Raw genomic sequence first — 23,785 nt, 5'->3', positions numbered from 1 at the left:
ACTGGAAAAAAGGTTAAAAAGTAAAGATACGTAATAACAATGAAAATTGGATGTCCTCGCTTGTCATCATCTCTAAATACAAATGAGTGTGGTGTTGCCATTGCTTCCACCTCCATTACTTTCTAAAAAAACAGTAAGTGCGCAGTTTCACTACAGTAAAGGTAGTGTTTTTCACGTTTTCACAACTGTGTATGTAACCTCAGATATCTTACCTGGACATATTGGTATCTTTGCTCTTTTACCTGTTCACTGTTTCTCTCAAATGGTACAATGGTACAATGTTTCAATCTTATTTGGTGGTTCTTTATTTCCAAAAAAGACGTTATGAGCTTTCCCTATATACTGTATATACAATATGTGTTCACTAACAAGTCTAAAACAAGAAAGCATTGCAATCAGCAGTGCTTGAAATGCACCAGGCTGAAATCCATACTGTTTTGAAATCGTGGTTAACAGTTTTGACAGCAGTGTGTTAGCATTTGAACAAAGTGCTGTAAATCTACAGTGTTGTGTACGTTGTGGTTGAAGCCATGGGATAAGTCTGTAGAGTTTTGAAAACTGTATTCAAGCAATGAAAAACGAACTAGAGTTTGGTTCACATTAACTGCTGCTGTGCAGACTGTGGTTAGAGTTTTGCACGTTACTCCAGTTGTGCTCAAGGTTGTTTAGCTATCGAAAGAAACTGTAACATGGCTTTCACAGCAACACCTCTCTGTATGTGTAAAGAGGAACTGAGGAAGTTTAATTTTTGCACACGCACGGTTACCAGCAGTGTATTGGCTTGTTGCTTTTCTTACTCTAAATGAAAACAGTTACACAACAGAGCAAACTCACACTATAGTTTGTTTCCGTATTTTTAATGATCAGCTTCTGATTTTCCCTACTTGCATTCTGTTGCTTTAAAACATGAGCATCTTAAATTTCGAACGTATTTAAAAACAATTTGAGTAACATAAAGATAACTGCTTATTTTGAGGTCTAACTGGGAACAGCATTGATCATAAGTAATGATCAATGCTGCTTCATCAAGTACATTTTATGAAATAATGTACAACAGAGCACTTAAATCTTCATATCCCTGGTTTTACTTTTTTTACATATTCGTTTGTTTCAGGTATATGAATAGAAGTGCATCATCAACAGAGGCAAAGATGACAACATTAAAAAACTATATTCATGTTTAAGCAGTCTTGGCAGCAACAAGACAAATATTCAAATATGCGACATACACTTCTATCATACTGTAAGTCAAAGCTGATCATAACAAATGTGGATGTAATTCTGTCTGAATCTCAGCACTAAAGGGTGTTTTGCTTTTGTATATATGTATATACTTACAGTTTCACGTAAGTTGAACTGTGCAAAGTGTTTCTTCTGCATTATCACACCAATACCATGGACACTTACCAAAAGAAAAAGCGAAGGCTACATTGAAGGCTACATTTACTGTAAAATTATCATGCATTTTTAATTTGTGTTTGAATTCAGTTTTTTTTGTGTTTCAGCAGTTAGAGCTAGATTCAGTATTTGCCCATTTTCTTAAAAAAATGTAACTGGAGTAATTCACAAGGACAGTAATTACTTTTTTTAATGTCTTTATTCTGAATTTAAAAGCACATAGACCAAAGGCTAACCTGAGTGCTGACAACGGAGCCCTTCCAGCAAGGGGCAGTGTGACCCTGATCTGCTCTGTGAACCCATCCTCATCATCATTATCATCATCATCTAGTTGGAAATACTTCTGGTACAGAGGAGATAAAACCTCTGAACCCCTGACCTCACAAGATGCTGTCTTCCTTTCAACTGGACAGATCCGTGTCTCACAGGAAGGAGTCTACAGGTGCATTGGAGGAAGAGGGAGCCCTGTCTACTACACAGAGTACAGTGATTCAATCAATATTCACAAAATTGGTGAGAGTGGCATTTAACTATTCTATTCTAAATCCATATTTGGTGATTTAGATCTGGTTGATTTCAATATACCTTTTTCATTTGCCTTTATTGGTGATTTGTGATCATGAACAGTCACAAACAGGGCTGTTGTGATCCTGCAACCCAACTGGCCTGAGATATACTCTGGAGAGACGATCACTCTTCGATGTGAGATCCAGGGAGGAGACACTGAATGGGAGTATGAGTGGATGACAACCAGCTCATATAAACCTCCAAACCTAAATGAATACAGGATTAGATCTGTTCCATCCTACAGGGGAGACTACTGGTGTAAGGGCAGACTGAAAAGAGCACAACAGAATTCAACAGAGTGGAGTATTTCCTTCACATTCACAGCACCTTATAGTAAGTCCGATTATATTTCATTCACACAGAAAATTCATAAAACCTTTACATTTGGGCTAAATATTATGGATTTTTCGCAATGCATCTTAATTTGTTAAATGTGTAGTATCCAAACATTGCATGTAATCCACAAACAAATCAACACTATACATAGTACAGAATAGTTTTCATTCTGTAAAATCACTTTCCAACAGATAACAGATTTCACACTCATTACAGTGAACCAAAGTTTGTCTGGTCTGGAGGTCAGTTAGTTTATTTCTTTCTTGCTTCCTCTCATGAAGAAATGTATTGATGGCTAGACAAAATATTTGCAGCTGAAGTGCCTTAACAATTCCACTAGATTTTTCATTATTTACTATTTGAATTATCAAAATACATATGTACTTTTTGTACATACTTAAATATATGAATCAAAGTTAAAAAGTTATTAATTAAAGTTATAATATAAAACAAACCATACAGGAGACAGTTGCAAAACGGGAAAAATCTGGCAACAGAAAGTAACCCTTGTGACTGTTTTAATGCTCAAATATGTTATAAACCAAAGTATTAGTTGCATTTCTGTGTTTTCAATCTTATAATTTCTTTTTTATTTGTTTTACTCCACATTAATGTTGTTTTTCAGATGTTCATTCATTAGCATCTCTCACAGTGAGTCCTGACAGAGTGCAACATTTCACCTCTGACTCTGTGTCACTGAGCTGTGAGGGAAGCTCTACTAAGTGGAGAGTGAAAAGGTTTTCTGTGAATGGCTACCCGTCATATTTGTCACACTGCTCTCACTGGGGGACAATGGCTGGATCCACATGCTACCTAGACCGTCAGTATTCCTGGCTCAGTAACACAGTGTACTGGTGTGAGTCAGGATCAGGAGAGTTCAGCAATGCAGTCAACATCACTGCAAATTGTAGGTTTTCATTACATTTCTTTGTACATGTTTTGAACATTTCGTTACGTGATTTTACATTTAATATTGTAGAATTATATTGTTCTATTCATATGCATTGGACATACTGAGGAGTGCACTTGTCCATCTAATAGCTACATTAAAATGTAGGTGACTAGCATAAACCAAACTAATTTTGACCTGTGATGATATTAATTTGTCAGGCCTGTCATATTCTTAATATTTAACGATTTTACAGTTCATATTATCCTGGTGAGCCCTGTCCATCCTGTCACTGAGGGAGAGTCTGTTACACTTGGCTGCAGGTGCTGGACAGAAAAAATACTTTCCAATGTGACTTTCTACAAAAATGACAAACTCATCCAATATGACACCAGAGTGGACGTGAAGATCTCTGCAGTGTCAAAGTCGGACGAAGGCTTCTATAGGTGTGAATATTCAGGACATTTGTCACCACAGAGTTGGATGTCAGTAAAATGTGAGTATCATTGATACAGCCAGTCTTCAATTGTTTACATGTGCCTCAATTACCTAGCCTTACCAGATTTCATCCAATAGGCCCTTTTCATAGTAGACATTTTGAGTTATAAGAAAAGCACAGGTGTTAAATTAATTGATTAACAATGGCTCCATTGTATTCAACTATCCCACTAAGCCATGACAGTGTGACAGTGAGCCAATACCACGACCCTGAAACTGAAGCAGCTAAATGGGTTTGAGCCACAATTCATTGTATTATCTACACCTGTGTCAAAATGTCTTACATGAAAAAGGCCCATGGTTTGTGTAAAAGAAAACCTGTGCAGTTATGTGGTACTTAGCTACATTCCACAAAAATTCTTGAACCAAAAGGACAGTCGGAGAGAGCAGACCTCTGTTAACGAAAGTGTATCTGCTCCGTGTTTCAGATCCCCTCCAACATGAAATAAGTTCTTCCTTTGCTCATGCTACACCCTTCCTTAAAGTTTTGTTAAAATCGGGCCAGTAATGTTTCCATAATCCGGCTGACAAACAAACCAACAACCAAACCAAACCGAAAAATATAACCTCCTTTGTAGAGGAAATAAAAATGGTCCTCTCCAAGAAAAGTAAATTAAAAGTTGAATTCCTGCTTCAAGCAGACATGGTTTGCCACAGTCAAGGTACTGGTGATAGATGGGAAGAAAAAAACAAATAAGATGCTGCTGATGTACCCGAGTCTCTCTAAGGAAATGGTAGAGACTACCACTTATAAATATATAATCACTGATCTGCCTTGGGTCATACATAGTGAATTCATACTTTGTGATTGCAGCGTCCAGCTCTCCATTTCCTGTGCTGTTGGTCGCTGGGCTGGTTAGTGGTATCTTAGTGATAGTTCTCCTGCCATTACTACTGCTGTGTTGGTATACAAAAGCAAAGGGTAAGACCTGTTTCTGTTTATTTTAGATAAATTACACTCAAAAATCGCTACAAATCACTGAGGAATTCTGATAGCACGAGTTTGCAAAATAATATCATGTAACTTAATAATTACTGACTTACTGACTTTTTTTCACAGATACATGTTGTCACAGGTTGGTACAACAGTCTCTTGTCTCATCGTAGACACTCCACTTATTCATTTTATTTATTTATTGTTTACTTTATTGTTTTTTTACGTATTACTGCATCATGTTTCAGGCTCATCCAGTCTCAGAGAACCAATCAGAGCTCTACTACAGTCCAAACTGTCAACCAAGATGAAACTCAACAGCAACTATACTCCTCTCTTCTCCATGGTCAGCTCACACTTACACTTTGTTTATTCAGCTATTATATTTAGAATAATAACTGTATTCCCTGTGCTGCAGATTTGACACTTTTTAAACTAAAACAAGTTATACGGTATCATGTTTGATTTTATTTAGGTGATGTTTGTCTACGAAACAATCGTCAGCTCTGGGAACACTCGATGTGGTACAGTTTAAACTGCAGTATCAACGTGCAGAGCAGAGATTTGAATGGAAGGATTCAAATTCAAGCCATTAAAAACATTCTAAATTCAGGTGAACAAGCAGATGAATACAGAAATGGTACATCTATGATTCAGCTCAAAGATTTTGGAAAGAGGAGTAAGTACACGAAAAATAGAACATCAAAAATAAATTCATTGGTTGTTAGTTCAACAAGCAATCCCCAAATGTACTGTACATAAATTACATGGCCAAAAGTATGTGAAAGCCAAATAGCACACCCATATAATTGCCATAGTATACATTGGTATACACATTTTGTTGTGCAGTGTAAAAGACAGCTTCATTTATTTTTAAATCATATTGTTTTTACAGGAATGATGCGTGATGATGCAGCGGTGGGCTCTGACTACAGCAATGTGAATCCAGATTCAACTGCAGGTACACATATTACCACTAGCTATTTAGCTACTGGGTCATTTGCATTTGAATCACATTTTATTAAAGACACTAGATAACTGTAGGTCTACAATTCTCAAATTGAAATGCATTTAAAAATAATTTTAAAAAAACTGAAGACTTCAGTAAAAGTGGGAACAGCCTTGATAATGTTATAGGGTCAATGTTTCAAGAACATTTTTCAGATGTATTAATTATGATTTGGTTTCAGGTCCATGAAGAGAAGTGCATCATCAGCAACATGCAAAACAAGATTCATGTTTAAACAGTGTTGAGAGCATTTAAACAACTGCTGCCATCCAAACATAAGAAACATGGTATTTTGTGCAGTTTAATAGAAGATCATATGAAAGAATTACAATTCTGTTATATTTCCTGTTGATTACTGCGGAATTTGCTTTTGTATTTATACTTAGTTTGAATACTTTTGTTACAATAATGTAGTATTTGAATAGGTTAGATGGCGCAGAACTATATATGAGTCTTTAATGACAGTAATGGAGTTTGGAGTTATAATGTACTGAATGACTGAGAGAGGTGCTGTGTCAAAATTTGATAACATCTGGCAGCCTTTTCTTTCTTATGTTGACTCCCTTGACCTGCAGCCTCCAGAGGCTTCATAATCCAGTACCTGCCATGATGTAGTCTATAGCCTGGTGAAATTGATCCTTGACCTTGTCCTTTACACACTTGTTCTTGACCTAAGACCATAACCATTTTTTTTTGGTTGTTATTGTTGTTGCTGTTTTCTTTTAATCTGTTTTGTTTGTTTTTTTTGTCTCCTGTATAGTTATAGTTATAGTTATAGCGGGTGGGAAGGATGTGGGGGTGGTTTATAATTGTTTCTTTATTGATATGTCTTTTTTTATTAGACTGTATTGTAAATCTAAATAGCATATATGTATACTATTACATATGTATTATAATTACAGATTCATTTCTTGCATGGATTTTGTAACTGTAAAAGTCTTAATAAACCATGAAAAAAAAAAAGTAGACTAATGTGGCTCTCTAGTAAGCATCTTCATTTCAGTGAGAAAGGCCAGAGATGGACATGGGCAATTGCTTTTTTGCAACTAATGGAGCAGGTTATGATACCTGCTAACAAACTAACAATAGTTTCCTGGTAATGATCTACTCTGATCAAGATGTCCACCCACCCGCGGCGCTACCATTGGGCAAAATCTAATGTATATAGCATATTTGTCATAATTTAAACAAGTCTCCCGAAGAGAAACGGGTATCTCTCTCTCCCCCGCCTTTGTCTGCTGCGCTGTGGACGTGTGTGTGTGTGTGTGTGTGTGTGTGTGTGTGTGTGTGTGTGTGTGTGTGTGTGTGTGTGTGTGTGTGTGTGTGTGTGTGTGTGTGTGACGGCCGGCCAGCCGCAGGACAGGCTTGTGGAGTTTAACTCCGAAAAGACAGTTAACCACAGGTTCCCGTTAATCTTATGATGGACATGTGTTGTGATATTTAAACAAACGAACCGTCGGTGAAATAAAAGCCTCTTATTTACGAGACCGGTCTGAGAGACCTCCATCTTACAGCGCGGTGTCTGAGCATGACTGGCCGAGCGACGAGCTAGCGGCCCCAGCAGGCGCAAGCTGGCTGCCGCCTCACTTCATGGAGCTCCGAAAACTTTGAAGCAAATTGTCAATTTGGCATCAATTTTCGCAAGACTGCCTATATTCGAAATCTAAACAGTTAATTTCTCGCCTAAAACGTTGTCATAAGTGAAATTAGTGATGATAAGATGGCGAAAATTGTCCCATTGTTAGTCTGTCTGTACCGGAAACCCGACCCTCGTTCACCTAGGTTCATATGCTGAAAAGGGAAAAGAGAAAAGAGCCTTCCCTGAAGTAGGAGCTGAAAGAGTTACAGGAACTGCGGCCAGAGGGACTTAAAAAATAATAAAAAAAATTGGTCCAGTCGGAACACGAGATAAAAAGGGTTCTAGGAATTTGATGTTCTAGGAACTGCAGTCTTTTTGTGTATTGAACGTTCAAAAGAGATAAATGAAGTTAGGCTTACTGCCAAGGTGTATGTATTTGTCCGCTTCAGCACTGAGCTGAACACAGGTAGGCTACTGAGTCGCTGTCCTCACTGCCGAAGAAAAGCGCTGAAACGGAGATGAATGGGGTTTTTTTTTGGGCTTATTTTAACTGGCCCATCCAGTTTTCTGGAGGCCCACCTACAATCAAAATCCTGGCGACACTAGTGTGTCCACCCAACAGTGAGTTCTTTGATAGCTGAAAAAAATGTCCATTCTTTGGTTCTAGGCAGCACTGCCACCATGTGTCACAATATATACAGTCTAGTTGCAATCAACAGCAACAACCTCAGTTCCTTAATGCAGAGATTCTGAATCTTTTTCCAGCCAAGGACCGCTAAGAGAGAGAATATACCAGGGACCCCCTCATGTATGTCCCTTAGAATGATTTGACATATTTTGGCCTATTTTATACACTTCGAGTCTTAGTTATGTGAAAGGACAACACAGGAGAAATGTATTAGAAAGATGTTAGACATGTAATTAACATATTTGCAGATTCTAAGTTATAGATTTGTTAGATTATTATGTAATATTTGAGCTATTATAGATTTAAAAATGTAAATGTTTGTTAAACTATGAACAATTTTGTAAAAAAATAAATAAATACAAATTTGTATATCATGATTATTTAAATGAATGAACCTCAAAACTTTCCAGGGACCCCCTTTTCTCTACTCGAACCAAATGAAACAAAGCATGCATATGTGGCAGCACGGCTTCTCGTCCCCTCTGTACAAGCAATAAATTCTTTCCAAAGCACGTTTGTTTCATCCTTCTGGAGCCTTTATAGGGCTCTCAATTTACCCTGGACTGCACCACTATCTCACAATTACATAATCTCCACACAGCTAGACACACTTTGTCCTTTCTCTTTACACAGAGAAAGGACACTTTATAATACATAACTCCCCCAATTCTCTCTCAAATACATCAAACAAATACATGACTTATCACTACACACAAGAAAACCCCATCAGTTGGTTCTATTCAAAGATTTCAGTGATGACATCATCAACTCATAAACACACAGGAAATGCTCGGCGGCTCCTCCCCAAACATTCTTAAATGGTGGACCAGACAAAGGAACACAGAAAAGGTAAGTGAGAAGAAGCAAACAATTAGCTGTTCAAACCTGCAACTTAATAAATCTAACTGAAACTAAACTGTGGTTATGTGTTTGCTTTAAATTAAAGTAGAACTTAATAAAAATGTGTAGATTCAACAACTTTAACACAAATAAACCCGGGATAGTAAGTGCTGAAATGTTACACAAAAGCAAACTGAAAATGAATACAATATGAAAATATTAACTTCAGCAATGTGAAAAATATATGTGGACAAATGTACATAAACAAGCACAGGGGACAAATGGTGAGTACAGGGAATCTCACTTACTTTCTCGCATAATCACTTATATACAAATATAATATTTACTTAAAAAAAAAAGTGCGACCTAATGACACCATCAACATACAGTAGCTACAGTGTCTCCAAGTTCCACCCCCATACAAGTGCCAATTAAGATATTTTAACAAACTTATTCACTGAGAAACCTTAGTCATCAGCTTTAAAAACAACCTACACTTCATTTGTTATTTTAATATTCACATATACCTTGTCAAAGACATTCAAAGAATATTTCTATATCTCATTCTGCATGTCTGTTCTCTCTGTGTCTTATCTTTCATCTGTCCCTTTCCTTATTTGTCTTTACACTGGCACAGGTCTAGTCAAAACTGCAGTATACCGTTAATGACAGCTGCGTTGATGGCAATATTATTGATTGATATGCATTGAGAACTTGTCAGAGTGATTTCCGCCAACTTAATGGATTTTATCTGCACATCTATCCCGTATTTGGCTCTTTGTGTGCGGTGTGAAAACACATTAACTCTAGTGTCAATGTGATGATGACTGTTTGCCACAACAGCATAGCATCTCTGTACTGTAGGTATACAAAGGAACTATGAAGTTGAGTGTATTTCTTTCACACTTTAAAACAGTGGCCTTATGTGTTTCTCCTCAGGCTTTAGTTATAATCATTATAACCAGTGGTGGGAGAAGTTCTCAGACCTTTACCTTAAGTAAAATATTGTAGAAATACTCTGTTATAAGTAAAAGTCATGCCTTAAAAATTGTACTTACTGTAATTAAAAGTATAAAAGCATTAGCATCAAAATATAATTAAAGTACCAGTTATATGAAATAAAGACACATAATATAATAATAAGTTAAAGCTCAGACCTTCATAATTTTGTTGCAATTATGTTATGCAACATTCAGAATTACTGATCCTTTCAGATGCAGCAGCAGCCGACAGAAGGATCGTACATCTCTAAGAAATGATAATTAAAATAATTTTGTATCTGCTACTTTTTTTGGTCTTTTTTTCAGCATTATACTTTACTCTAAATTCACTGAATGCATTGTGAGTGCACCACATCTGCTCAGTACCTGTTGGAGAAGCGTCAAACCGAGAAATCTATCTAGAGGCTTTTACCTGGAAAATTTCAAACCAGTTAGGAACTAGTTATCCTGTGGTAGCATTAAGTCCAATGTATGTTAACTGTGAAAGGGAATTAAGCAGAGAGTGACAGGAAATGTCACTTCTATCACTTATTTCCCTATATTCACCTAAATCCTGGTTGCAGCCGCCGCCGTGGTCCTGCTCATGGCCCTGCTATGCCCTACTATACTGCGCAATGGCCTGCTACGCCCCACTACGCCCTGAACTGCTACAAGTATTATTTTTGTCATAGTTCCACTATCTTTATTGTTACTATAACTGCCACAGTTCATCATTCCAACTGCTATAATTATGAAACATATTTCTCTATATCTGTATCAGTGTCTGTGTCCAAACTGGCAGTAACAGATGCCGCCCACAAAGAGCCTGCGTCTGTCTGAGGTATCTGCATAAAAGGAAGTTTTTCCTCGCCTCTGTTGCACCAAATGCTTGCTCATGGGAAATTGTTGGGTCTTTGTAAATTATAGTGTGGTCTAGACCTAATCCATCTGAAAAGTGTCTTGAGATAACTCTCACTTTCTGCAGTTTCGGTGCTGGATGTGAGGATAAGGCCCAATTTGTTCTGTGAACTAGGGTTGGAAGAGGAAGCCTGGTGTGAAAACAATGGAGTACTGTGATGGTAAAAAGGTACAATTTAATAAACTACTGGCTGTAATTTTGCAAAAAGATCTAACTAATGATCACTTTTTTTTAACAGTCCCAGCCAGACTGCATGTTTGACTTGCTGTCCCACTTTCCGCCCATCAATTTTTTTTTTCTTTATTCATCACCACAGAGTCTGATAGACCAGAAAAGGAAACAGATGTTGTTCCTCTTCCCACAGAGATGGCTGGTGGTCGCTTCCGATGCTTGAGCTGCTTCTTAGCATACTGTGTTCTGCTCCAGATTGGGGTCTGCCTCCATGGTACGTACTCCTCTGGTTAATTCATGCAGGTCAATGCATTGAGATATACAATATCTGTTTACCTCTGAATAGCAGAAGTGAAGTATAGGTTAGTAAGTAGCCGTATTTCAAATGTTTGCATGTCATCTGTGAAAGACCTGTCTTTGTGTTTTGTGTGTTTGCAGCTGTTTTAAAGCTAATTGTAGTTTTTAAAATCACACTTTAATTTTAATAATATCCAATACATTCTCTTTTTTTATATGACAAAATAGGCACATTCCCATTAAAATGACTCAGATGGACATTTGCTACTCTGCTGCATTATGGCTAAGATATCTTACAGTAATGTCTTGGTGCACCAAAAAAACTGACAGAGCTGACAAGTTTTCAAAAGATGTGGTCATTTTTATTATATTCATTTTAAACAGTTCTTTGACTTCCGGCAATTGTCCAAATTATTTTAAATATGCATTATTCAACTGATACTAAAAAAAAAGAAACAGAATCCGGATCCCCCATTACTCAGTAATGACAGACCACTTTCAAAATAACGATTTTTATCTATTGTGCTGGAGAAAGTCATGTCTACTCAATCTCTTTTAGGAACTATCATAATCTTTAATAGTTTTCAGTCAGGTTTTAGAGTTTGCCATAGCACAGACACAGCCCTTGTGCAGGTCTCATTTTAACAACATTCATACCTATCCAATAGAACCTTCTCTGTTTCAGCAAATACCTGTTGCTCATTTTAATTGTGAAGTTTATATTCGTATTATGATCACTGTGTTTTTCAGTTTTTTTTCTTTTGTAAACCACTTTGGAACCTTGTAAAGAAATGTGCTACATAACATTTATTATTACTACTTACTTATTACTATTTTATTGTTAATAATATTCAATGTGAACAGAGACAAACAGGGCTGTTGTGACCCTGCAACCCAACTGGCCGAAGATATACAGGGGAGAGATGATCAGCCTCATATGTGAGATACAGAACGGAGGAGACACTAAGTGGGAGTACGAATGGACAACAACCAGCTCAAAAAAAAAAAAAAAAAAGAGTATACATTTAAAGCTTTTATCTACCACAGTGGATCCTATAGATGTAAGGGCAAAAACAAAGAGAGTCTTCAACAGAGTGGAGTGATTCCTTACAACTGACAGTATATCAATGTAAGTTTCTTTATATTTAATTTACACTAAAATGTCAATGTTTAAATATATATTTAAACAGTTCATATATTTTATGATAGCGCTTTAAGAAAATAAAACACTTAAAAAAAATCCCTTCCCAACAGTTACACCTGAGCCTGTCCTCACTGTGTCTCCACTGTGGCTGAATCCTGACGACTCGGTAACTCTGAACTGTAAGGTTGAACATCCATCTGCAGGATGGAGGTTCTACTGGTATAAGGATGTTCCCAAACTCAGATCACAAACAACCTACATCCGTGAGATACTACCTGGTTTGGACAATGGGTCTGAAAAGGATTCCTACATTGTTCGTGGACAGCCACACACTGCAGCATATTACTGTACAGCTACAAGAGGAAGCCCGGCCTATAACAGTCAAAAAAGTAAACGTAGGTTTGTCTGGTCTAGAGGTCAGTATGTTTGTTTCTTGCTTTGTTTCTCTCACAAAGCATATTTATTCAGAACAAAAATGTACTGAGCCCAATCATGTAAGGTGTTGATGTTGGTAACCCCAGGACCTCTCTACTAATGCCAGCATCAGGCAAGATGTTTTTTCTTCTTTAAACCCACACATAAGACACAATCCTGGTAATTGACTATTTTGCAAAACTGTTTTTAAAGAGGAACTCCATCACTCTAAGTTTCACCTCTTTTAAAGTAAATGGCATCACAATTGCTGTAACACATAATTTAGTAATTCAAATTCTTTGGTCTGAAAACTGAGACACCATTGAGCATGTAACATACAAAAATGTCTTCATATGTAGGACAATATTTTAACAATTGAAAGGATGCAACACAAGCTAAAGGCACATTTTCACTGTGGTTTCACCCAATTTTATGTTTTGTTTTTCAGATTTCCACTCAGCAGCTTCTCTCACAGTGACTCCTGATAGAGTGCAACACTTATTTGAGTCTGTGTCACTGAGATGTGAGGGAAACTCCACCCAGTGGAGAGTGATGATGTTTACTGCAACAGACCAACTCTCACGCTGTTATGGCTGGGGAATAATGAACGGATCCACATGCAACATTGAGCGCTTGCAGTGATTCAGTGTACTGGTGTGAGTCTGGATCTGGAGATTTCAGCAACGCTGTCAACATCTCTGTACACTGTACGTTCAGTTACACAGTTCTGCCAGGTTTCATATTTCTTGGCATGCTACAGATATATTCATATGAGGAAATTAAGGGTTTTGGGATATTCCCTTTTCAGAATAATCAAAAACTTCCAGACCAAAACCTAGTACAATAATTTACTATAAGTACAGCCTTTTTAAAGTACTAAATATGTGTACATTTGGATGAGTTAAATTCACTTTCTTCTGCGGTCAATAAAATGCATATTTAACTATTTAACCGAAACTATAAAATCAGTAATTGATGTTACAGTAGCATACCATTTTACTAATAGTTTCTTTCTGCAGTGTACAGGCCTGAAAGCAAGTCATCTTTATTGGCGCTGTTCACTGCGGTCACCACTGGAGCTTTTATTATTCTCCTGCTCTTGGTGTATCACTTTATAAAGTCCAAGGGTGAGAAAAAAAATTCTCAGGAGTTCTTATTGTATGGCGCTGACGATAACATTTTGCAATATTAAAAAAAAATGAAAAAATGTTTTTTTGTTTGTTTTTGCAGGTCTGTGCAGTGACAGGTTGGTGCAACTGTCTTTTCTCCCACTTTGAAGCAATACTTTTAATTTTTTTCTGCAAAATTTACTGCAATTCCCCAATGTTTTAGAACCCCACAGTCTCAGAGCACCAATCAGGATGAACGGGTAAACAAGGAGGAAACTCAAGATTAGTATACGCCTCCCCTCTTCCAGGTCAGCCTTTCTGAATGATTTTACACCTCTTTCTAATATCACTGCTGGGTTTTAAATAAAAAATGCCACAATCTATACAACTGGACCTTGTTTCTCAAGGATATTCCTCCAAAATCACTTTTCAACAGCATTCCACTGCTGCAGGTTTAACACTGTTGAATTGTACTAAACCAGTTGTTCAAATGTTACCCAAAGTCATGGAGATGACAGAGATGAAGTGACTAATTTGACTTTGGCTTGATTTTCATTGACCTGTAGGTGAAGTTTGTATCTACGAGTCAATCGGTGGTTGTAAAGACAATGGAAATGGTACAGTACAAACGTTTTGTAATGTGGGAATAATGGAGCCATTTATCTAATGGATTGATTGATAATGAAAACATTCATATTTTTAGATGAACAAGCAGAAGAATACAATTATGCCACATTTAATTCGATTGAGCTCAAAGGTCTTGACAAGAGGACTGATCCTGATGATCCAGTGGAGAACTCAGACTACTATAATGTGAATCCACGTTAAACCCCAGGTACATTAGCATCAGCTGTTCATCTGCTGGGTCTAAAATTACATTTTTAGCTAACTATCTTTACACTAGAGGAAACTGTAAGAGTATGCAATTCAATTTACTGGCTATTTAGTATTGCACAGCATGTCTGTTTTCCAGCTTGTTGACTGTTCTTTTGTTTCAGGTCCATAAAGAAGTGCACAGACGATATGAACAACTACATTCATATTAGGCCAGTTTTTGCAGTATTATACATTCACATATAAAGTACTGTTGTTTAAAAGAACATAAAATACATATATGTAATTGTGTCTATACTTTTCTAACTGTTTATCATAAAGGGAAAATCTTCTGTACATTTTTTTAAAGAACCAAGCTGTGAGTATGTTTCTACACTTTCTCATGTCTGCAGGTTAACATTATCAGCCACTTGGTGGTGCCCTGCATTTATGCTTTTATTGCATGTGGTCTCAAAATATCTTTGCAGATGTATCAGCGATTGAATGCATGATGCATAATGTAATGTTTATTTGGTTTTCATAACTTTTGGTATACCATGTACCTGTTCTTTGTTTAAAAAAGGCAACTGTGTATGGTCTCTTCTATTTATTGCGCAAATGCTCAATAAATAGAAGAGATCATACATAGTTTTACATAGTATTATATAGTAATTACTCTGTAAATTGAGATTAATTTTGATGTTAAGAAATCATTAAAGTAGCTCTCACCATATGGAAATATTATTGTCAAATAAACAGATGCACTTTTTAATTAAACTGGTTTGTGTTTCAGAGCTTTTCTAAAGAATATGAAGAGTCTGGTCCATCCATCCATCCATCTTCATCCGCTTATCCGGGGTCGGGTCGCGGGGGTAGCAGCTCCAGCAGGGGACCCCAAACTTCCCTTTCCCGGGCCACATTAACCAGCTCCGACTGGGGGATCCCGAGGCGTTCCCAGGCCAGGTTAGAGATATAATCCCTCCACCTAGTCCTGGGTCTCCCCCGAGGCCTCCTCCCAGCTGGACGTGCCTGGAACACCTCCCTAGGGAGGCGCCCAGGGGGCATCCTTACCAGATGCCCGAACCACCTCAACTGGCTCCTTTCGACGCAAAGGAGCAGCGGCTCTACTCCGAGCTCCTCACGGATAACTGAGCTTCTCACCCTATCTCTAAGGGAGACGCCAGCTACCCTCCTGAGGAAACCCATTTCGGCCGCTTGTACCCTGGATCTTGTTCTTTCGGTCATGACCCAGCCTTCATGACCATAGGTGAGGGTAGGAACAAAAACTGACCGATAGATTGAGAGCTTTGCCTTCTGGCTCAGCTCTCTTTTCGTCACAACGGTGCGATAAATTGAATGTAATACCGCACCTGCTGTGCCGATTCTCCGACCAATCTCCTGCTCCATTGTCCCCTCACTCGCGAACAAGACCCCAAGGTACTTGAACTCCTTCACTTGGGGAGAGTCTGGTGAGTCATTTAATATGCCAATGTTATTTTTACTGGGTCTCTTCTTCTTTCAAAAGACATTTCAGTAAACTTGGTAGTGTTACACTTTCTTGGCTTCACCAAGTATATTCAGTTACAGTAAATGTCCAAGGGAACTACGTTAAAGTCAACATGAACCAATCGTAAAATAATGTTAAGAATAGACAATTATGAAAGCAGAGCACATACCACTTCTGCAGAGGCATGTGATTAATAGAAACAGCACTACTTTGTTGACTTGTAGGAATATCTGACAGAATGTGGTAAATGTGGACCCTAATCTCAAAACTTTACACATCTAGATCAAATATGTATCTTTGCAAAAGTCTATCAATACAGTTTCTTAGGCGGAAATTAATACAATGTATGGTTTAGTTTCTAATTAATAATACGGTCAGGGATGCAACAAATCTAACATTCACCTTCCAATGTCAAAGAGTATGATGGTTAAATTGTACACTAAAACAGCTGGCTGTAAATTTGCAAAAGATCTAACCAAGAATCTCTTCAACTGTCATTCAACTTTTTATCAGGCCCAACCAGACTGCATGTTCTGCCTGCTGTCAATTTTTTTTCGACTCACAGCAGAGTTTAGACCAGAAGAGGAAACAGAAGTTGTTCTCCTTTCCTACAGAGATGTCTGGTGGTCTCTGATACTCACTTTTCTTAACATACAGTGCTCTGCTGCTGATTGGGGTCTACATCCATGGTACGTACCACTCTGCTCAGTAACGCTGTGCAGTTTTACTGTTATTAGAGAGATTTGTTTGGCTGAGGCACTCTTGCATGAGCTTAGAATTGCAGAGCTTTACTGTATGTATGGCGACCTTACAGTATTTCTTGGATGTCTGCATATCAACCGTATCTTGTGTGTTTTCAATTACATGCAAGCTTTTTTTTTTATTTAATTACATTTTTCTTATTTTTATATTGTCAAATGTTGTAATGCATTTCTTTGCCTTAGAAAGGATTACCTCTGTGTAAAATGTTGGCAGATGTTTTCTGTGTGAAGATGTTTTTTGTTCAAATAAATGCTAATTCTTTAATGACCAAACGTTTTTGTTTGCGTTTTCTTTCTTCTCTCACCATGTAAACAGTGGTGACCATCAGCCAAAATAACAAGATCAATTTGACAAAGACAAAAGGATGATACTCAGTCTGTTGTTTGCTCATGTGTTTCAGATGTGGAGGCTTCCAGTTGTCAACGTGACATCCATAAAAAGGTTGGAGACACTGTAGAGTTTTCATCATGCTTACCAACTGAAGGGCTCACATTGGCAAAATGGAAATATAAAGGGTCAATAATAGCAGAGAAAGATGATGTCTCTGAAGAACCTCAGTTCAAGGGCAGATTAGACCTAAACCCCACAAACTTTAGTTTAACAGTGAGAGGACTGACTCTCAAAGACTCTGGTGTTTTCAGTTTTCTCTCAGAGGATGCTGCTGGCAGCCAAAGGGAAACAGTCACTTTCAATCTGACAGTAGTCTGGGACTTCCCTTGCTTTTTCCCTGATATTTAAAAGATAATCTGCGTTTTTGGGTTACAGATTTGTGTTTTGGAAGCAAACAAGACAACTCACCAGATTGTGGATCTTAGTTTCGAAATAGAAGTTAACGAAAGAGTTTGTTCAGTGAAAGTATTCTGATGTGAATAGTCTGTTCTGTGGGTCTAGTTCTGTTAAAGATGCATTTGTTGGTGTTTTGATGGAGATTAGCTGAAATCTCTCTCTCTCTCTCTCTCTCTCTCTCTCTCTCTCTCTCTCTCCAAACTGTTCTATTAGAGCCCATAACTGGCAGAATTGTTTCAAATTCTACGTGGCACACCTTAAACGAATCCTGTACAGTTTTGCTGGAGTGCCAGGCAACCTCTGACATCAGTAACAGTAACATCACCTACACATGGGCCGTGAGGAATCAAACCATAGGAGGCCCCAGACTGGAATACATCATCACACCTCAGGATGAAGACACCAAACTCACCTGCACAATTTCCAATGAAGTCAGTGAGATGTCGGCAACCAAAACAGTGAAGTGCAGAAACAATACGTCTGGCACACCAGAAACAGGTATGTGCAGAGGAGTGATTGTAGTTTATTAGTGGGTCAATAATGTGTTTGTGAATAACAACTGATGATGCAGAAGAAAAAAGAAGCACAGGAAGTAAGGCAATATTTGATATATAAATGGTTTCACTGAACTAAGGCGAAATGATCCCGAGGCGTTCCCAGGCCAGGTTAGAGACATAATCCCTCCACCTAGTGCAAGTGAGAGAGTGACGGCAATTCTCTTTAGAGCGAGTACCAATTCCAGAGTCACAGTGAGAGAAACAAAGTGTCTCCCCTGTGCTTTCTGATGCAAGGTCGGAAATCTGTAGCAGGAAAAGTTAACCCTCTCCTTGATTTCATGTTGTTAATGGAGAAGGAGAACCAGGAAATGAGTCGGGGGAAATGCAACGCTACCAAGCCACAGCAGAGCAACGTGCGTCGCCGCGACGCTTAGTTACAATGTTCAAACGGTGCACGTCAGGCTACAGCGTAGGTTTGTGTCATGCCAGATAAAAGGCATTGATTGGTCAGTTCCCTACTCCAATCATATACTTACACATATCACGCCTTATGTTATTACAATGTACAGGATATATACTGGATTCACACAAAGAAAAGGCAGAGCGACAAATTTTGAAGATTGGGTTGGTCGTCTCTCCAGATGTCCATGGAGTCTGTAAATTGATGCTGGAATCTTTGATGTAATAAACCTTTTTATAATCAAGAACAGTGTCAACGAAGTCCCTTCTCCACACATCGGCAACGCAGTGCTGCAACTAAATATACAACAGTCTCTACGGAACTATGTACGTAGCCACGGCGTAGATGTTACGTAACGGCTATTAAAACATAGAACAGAGAAGCTCAGACCACAATGAACACAGAGGGGGTGTGACTTCAGGACACCATTACTCCACTGTATTTCATGTCAAATGTTTTTTTCTTGCTATGTTAATGTTCTGAATATTGAGAACAACCCCTTTAAACACTTTAGTATTCCACTCAGCTGGTATTTTTTTTTTTTTAATTTTGGGGCATTTCTGCCAATAAAAGAAAAAAAAAAACAGTTTTTATACACTCACAAATATTCCACATTTTGAAGATGCAGGTACAGGTATAGATTGTACAAAATGTGACCAATGGTTTCTTAAAAAAGTATGGCAACAGACATAAGGTAATTGAATGGATTTTAACTACCACAACTTTGATTAAAAACTATGTAATACTACTACTAAACTTTAAACAAAACAAAATCAGTGCATGATCATAAAAGCAACAATTAAATGATGTTGAATTTAGTAAGTATCTCGGCAAAAGTATTTTACTAAATATCTTGTGGAAATTGATTTGTATTTACTAATTATCTGGATAAAAATGATTTGGAAAGAATTTTCATACACTCAAAAACATTCAATATTTTTGACCATACCTTGATTATCTCTGACATGTAGGTGATGGTTGTGTCTATGAAGCAATGAGAGGCTCTGAAGATGCTGGAACAGGTACAGTATAGATTGTACAAATTGTGACCAATGGCTACTTAAAAAAAAGTATGGCAACAGACATAATGTAATTGAATAGACCTTAACTACCACAACTTTCATAAAAAATAGGTTTAATATATTAATTCAATTTAAACAAAAAGATCAGTACATGATCATAAAAGCAACAGTTAAATGATGTTTGTGATGGTTGTGTCTATGAAGTAATGAGAGGCTCTGAAGATGCTGGAACAGGTACAGTAGCTTTGATTATCATGGAGCATTTTGAATAAGGCAGTGGTTCAATTTAAATTCAAGTAATGAAAAATATTCTTATTTTAGGTGGACCACCAAATCAATACAGTAATCACATCGCGATCAGTTTTTCTCAAAGATCTTGACAAGCGGAGTAAGTGCACAAAATATTAAAAAACATTCAGATTAATGCAAAATATGCATAGAAATATCATGTTCCCAGATCAGATTACATTTACATACACACTCTCAAAAATGTAAAAATATTTAGAATCCAGATTTTTGCCAGCTAAAAGCTACAAGTGCACTGCATTCCTCTGAGCTGTGACATTTTTAATTACTATGTCACTGTGGTGTTAGCGCTTTCTAAATGTGGTCATTACTGCAATGTTTCTCTGAAAGAGGAACTGTGAAGACTTCTCGCTCACGCTGACCAACATCGCTTGGTGTATTTCATATCTGGCTGCCAATATCTAGAGGGACTTTAATACTGGAGAAAAACACAGACAAAAGCATTTCTTTCACAGTTTTATTTCATTTGAACAAAACTGCATTGAGCTTTATCTGATCTTACCTTTTGGATTATGTTGTTGCTGTGTTGTACAGTGTACAGTTAAGAAGATTCCTCTGATTTGGTTCCAGGTGTATAAAGAGAAATTAAAATGAATTGACATAAAAAAACACATTCATGTTGAGGCAGTTTTAGGTTCTATTGTATGTATTAATCTGTCCTCACCATCTTTTAAAGGTCTTTTACAGTGTTCTAAGCACCAGGAAGTGTGTTTTAAAATAGTGTCAGTGATGTCAGTATTTCTTTTCACACTGATAAAATGTTCCCCATGCTGGTTTACAATTTTTGCCACTTGGTGGTGCAATGTGATTTTCCTTCCAGTTACTCGCTGCTTGGTGGTTCACAGGTCATTGCAGCAGTGTGTACGTGCATGATTTTAAATGTTTAATTCAAAATATTGTTTCTCCATTCAGGCAACATCCTTGTTGAGTACTATGTTGTATATAAAGTATAGTATGTTCCTATGTGCATTATATTTAATTTGTTGGTCAACACTAGGATATTAATTACATTTAGATGAATTTGTATGTCAAAAATGAATGAGCATTCTTAACTTGGTACAAATAATATTGTGAAATAAAAATATATACATGTGCACTTTTGAACTCATCTGGTTTGTTTTTCAGAACTATTCTAAAAGATGTGGATTTTGGTTCTCTTTCTTTGATGACTCACTGGCCAGTGTCATTTAACTGTCCCTGTATCACTTCTCCATTCAAAAGAAATGCCAGCAAACTGATGTTAATACACTTCAGGGTTTCACCAAGTAAACAGTCAGCTGATGTGCCCAAAGTGACAACTTAAAAATGTAATGAAATATAAAATATTGTGACGGAGAGAATTGGAGTGCTGGCCGTATAAAAAGTTCTTAAAACAGAAGTTGACACATTTCATTCACTACTAGCTGATCACAGTGCATAAACACTTCTCAGTCCTTCCCCCCCCCCCCTTTCTGCTAAAGCCCAAAAATGGTCTCCTAGGCCTCTCCCCCCACAAGGGAGAATGAATGCGTGTGCATGAGCAGTGATTGACACGCAGTTAGACACCCCCCCTGGCCCTGATTGGTGCATCTGAACAGGGAGCGGTGGACTTTTGAAAATCACACTACAGTCTGTAGGTGGTACCAGAGGAGCCAGATTATTTTTTAAATGACCTGCTTCATGCAGTTCTACTCGAACATAGAGTCAGTTTCAGCAAATATGACACAAAGTTATTTTTATAAGGCCTACCTACTGCACCTTTAATATATTGTATCCCACCTGCAAACTCCCTAAATATTTTCAGCAACTGTGCTCAATGTTTAATGCTCTGCGCTATAAAGAATGTGATATAGCTTATATATGACCTGCTGATGTGCGTTCAACCCGCGCTGGACTCGTTCATAATGAATCAGCTGTCACTCTTTGAGGAGAGAATCCAGTCTGCAGTGCAGTTCAGACACTTCACTGATAAACCAGAGATTGGCTTTATGGTCAAATATAGTTTTTGTATAATTAACTTCAGTCTCTGCCAGAGACCCCTGCTTTTAAAAGTAACGTAAAAGTAACGAGTAAAGTAAAAAGTTACTTTCAATAGGGGGTACCTAAGTAAAGTAACGGATTACTTTTTTAAGAAGTAACGAGTAACGAGCAAACACTACTTTTTAAAAGTAACGAGCAAACACTGGATGTAGCGCCGTTTGTTGTTTGTTGTTGTTTGTTGTTTCGGTAAAGTGAAACTTGCCGTTTACTTTTCAAATTGGTCACGATTTCTGGTTTCCAGGTTAAAAGTCCTGTGTTGTGTCCTGACAGAGTTTTGGCACTCTTACTCAATCACTTTACTAACTGCTTTGCTCAGTTCATAATTACTACGCCCATTAGGGGACGCTGCCACTAAAAACGTAAATATGGGTCGTAATTTCTGTTTAACAAACAACTTATCAGGCCTTTTGTGGAACTGACTGACCAACTGACCGACAAATATGTGTTTTTCATAAAAAATTTAAATGATGCTAGTTTATGTGAGTTTTATGAGTTTACTTAAAACAAACACAGTGACAGACATGACATGAGTAGGCTGAATGCAAACCCTTTGTAAATTGATTCCTGTGAGGTGAGATTTCAGTGTAGAGCATTGTTCACCAGTCATAATAATGCGTGAATTTCTAGAGAAGCAACACAAGCGTGTGGTTCCAACATATTGTATTCGTGAGAAGAATTACACAATTAAGCTGGCTGCTTTTTAGGTGGACAGCAACCATATCGCTTGTGTTTCACCTTGTGGGTTTCACATGAGGGTTTAACTATGAACCATCCCCCTTGAAGATCAAAGGAAACATTTTGTCTTGCAGGCAGTGCACAGACCATCTCTGCAGAAACCCCATGCACTATTGCGTAGTGATGTTGTTTAGTCCGCGGCTACCAGTAATTTTTTTTTAAAACTAGTATAACCACAGCCTTTCACAGCCGGCTGCTGAGACATTGCAGTAGGAGACAGGGGTCATGGTTGTTGCTGAAGAGTTCCCCTCATGACATCATAATTTCCCTTGCCCACTCACATGATCCCAACAAATCCATAGATTTGAGCATTTGAACTTATATATCTTTAATTTTTGCTATGTCTCCTCTTGAATGATAAGATAATGTGCGGAATGGACATACGTCCTCTTTACAGGAGAATCAACAGGGTTTGGATTCCCCGTAGTGGTACTGTAAAGTATACTTTGAATTACAATGCCCTTCTTGCAGGACTTTGAGCCCTACTGGTTTTTATTCCTGACATCTTATTGGCTACATTTACAGCATTCTCCCCACTCACACTCAGAGAGAGGCAGGTAATACTACGTGCCTGGCAGATATCTGAAGCTTAAAGCTATATTGCGTAGTTTTTGCTCCCCATGAGGAATTCTAAGTAATGACAACAAAACTGTCGGCGCGTCCACATGATACAAGCCCTCCGTGATCAAGCACGTGCCCCCACCCTTCCCCTCCCCTTCCCCTCCTCTCCATGCAGTGGCTATAGTAGCCAAAGATGACACAGAGGATTAAAAACAACATGATGGATTCAGAAAAGGTAACTATCTTCACTTGAGTTTCTGCATGGAAAAAAAGTCACTGGACGACACAATCTTCTGAACATAGCCATACTGAGAAGTACAGAGAGAGTTGTGTGGAGCTGATAGTCTTAATTAGCTTTGTAGCAACTCGGCAATGGCTTGAATATAACGGACGTTTATTAATATCAAAAAGTTACGCACTAAAGCTTTAAGCAGGACCAAGACTGAGCCTATATGTTCTTTCAAGGGAAGTGGTGCCCACACACAGACTTGACCATTTAACCTCTTTTTATTTTCTTCTTATCCAATAGCACTTTGCCAGTCCCT

At 37.8% G+C, this 23,785-nt stretch overlaps 1 protein-coding gene and 3 long non-coding RNA genes across 4 annotated transcripts; all 4 read left to right on the top strand.

Moving 5' to 3' along the window:
* The first annotated feature begins 1,007 nt into the window (after positions 1-1,007).
* LOC144534604 (sialoadhesin-like) lies at positions 1,008-6,241 on the top strand. The gene is made up of 9 exons (XM_078276610.1): positions 1,008-1,029; positions 1,615-1,911; positions 2,026-2,298; positions 2,493-2,543; positions 2,927-3,208; positions 3,447-3,686; positions 4,503-4,610; positions 5,518-5,583; positions 6,207-6,241. Exons 1-9 carry the CDS (start codon positions 1,008-1,010, stop codon positions 6,239-6,241), a joined length of 1,374 nt encoding a protein of 457 aa, XP_078132736.1.
* A 4,757-nt stretch (positions 6,242-10,998) lies between these two features.
* Positions 10,999-13,786, top strand: LOC144534533 (uncharacterized). Its single transcript, XR_013503563.1, has 4 exons — positions 10,999-11,082; positions 11,970-12,234; positions 12,360-13,370; positions 13,683-13,786. It is a non-coding gene; the product is annotated as an uncharacterized LOC144534533 (long non-coding RNA).
* Positions 13,787-13,985: 199 nt separating this feature from the next.
* LOC144534532 (uncharacterized) lies at positions 13,986-15,174 on the top strand. The gene is made up of 4 exons (XR_013503562.1): positions 13,986-14,080; positions 14,339-14,389; positions 14,476-14,607; positions 14,771-15,174. It is a non-coding gene; the product is annotated as an uncharacterized LOC144534532 (long non-coding RNA).
* Positions 15,175-15,218: 44 nt separating this feature from the next.
* On the top strand, positions 15,219-18,170 carry LOC144534531 (uncharacterized). The gene is made up of 3 exons (XR_013503561.1): positions 15,219-16,781; positions 17,255-17,295; positions 17,854-18,170. It is a non-coding gene; the product is annotated as an uncharacterized LOC144534531 (long non-coding RNA).
* Positions 18,171-23,785: the final 5,615 nt, after the last annotated feature.

The sequence above is a fragment of the Sander vitreus genome, chromosome 19 (assembly GCF_031162955.1).
Source record: "Sander vitreus isolate 19-12246 chromosome 19, sanVit1, whole genome shotgun sequence".
Lineage (NCBI taxonomy): Eukaryota > Metazoa > Chordata > Actinopteri > Perciformes > Percidae > Sander > Sander vitreus.
This window is presented reverse-complemented; position numbering and strand designations above follow the sequence as displayed.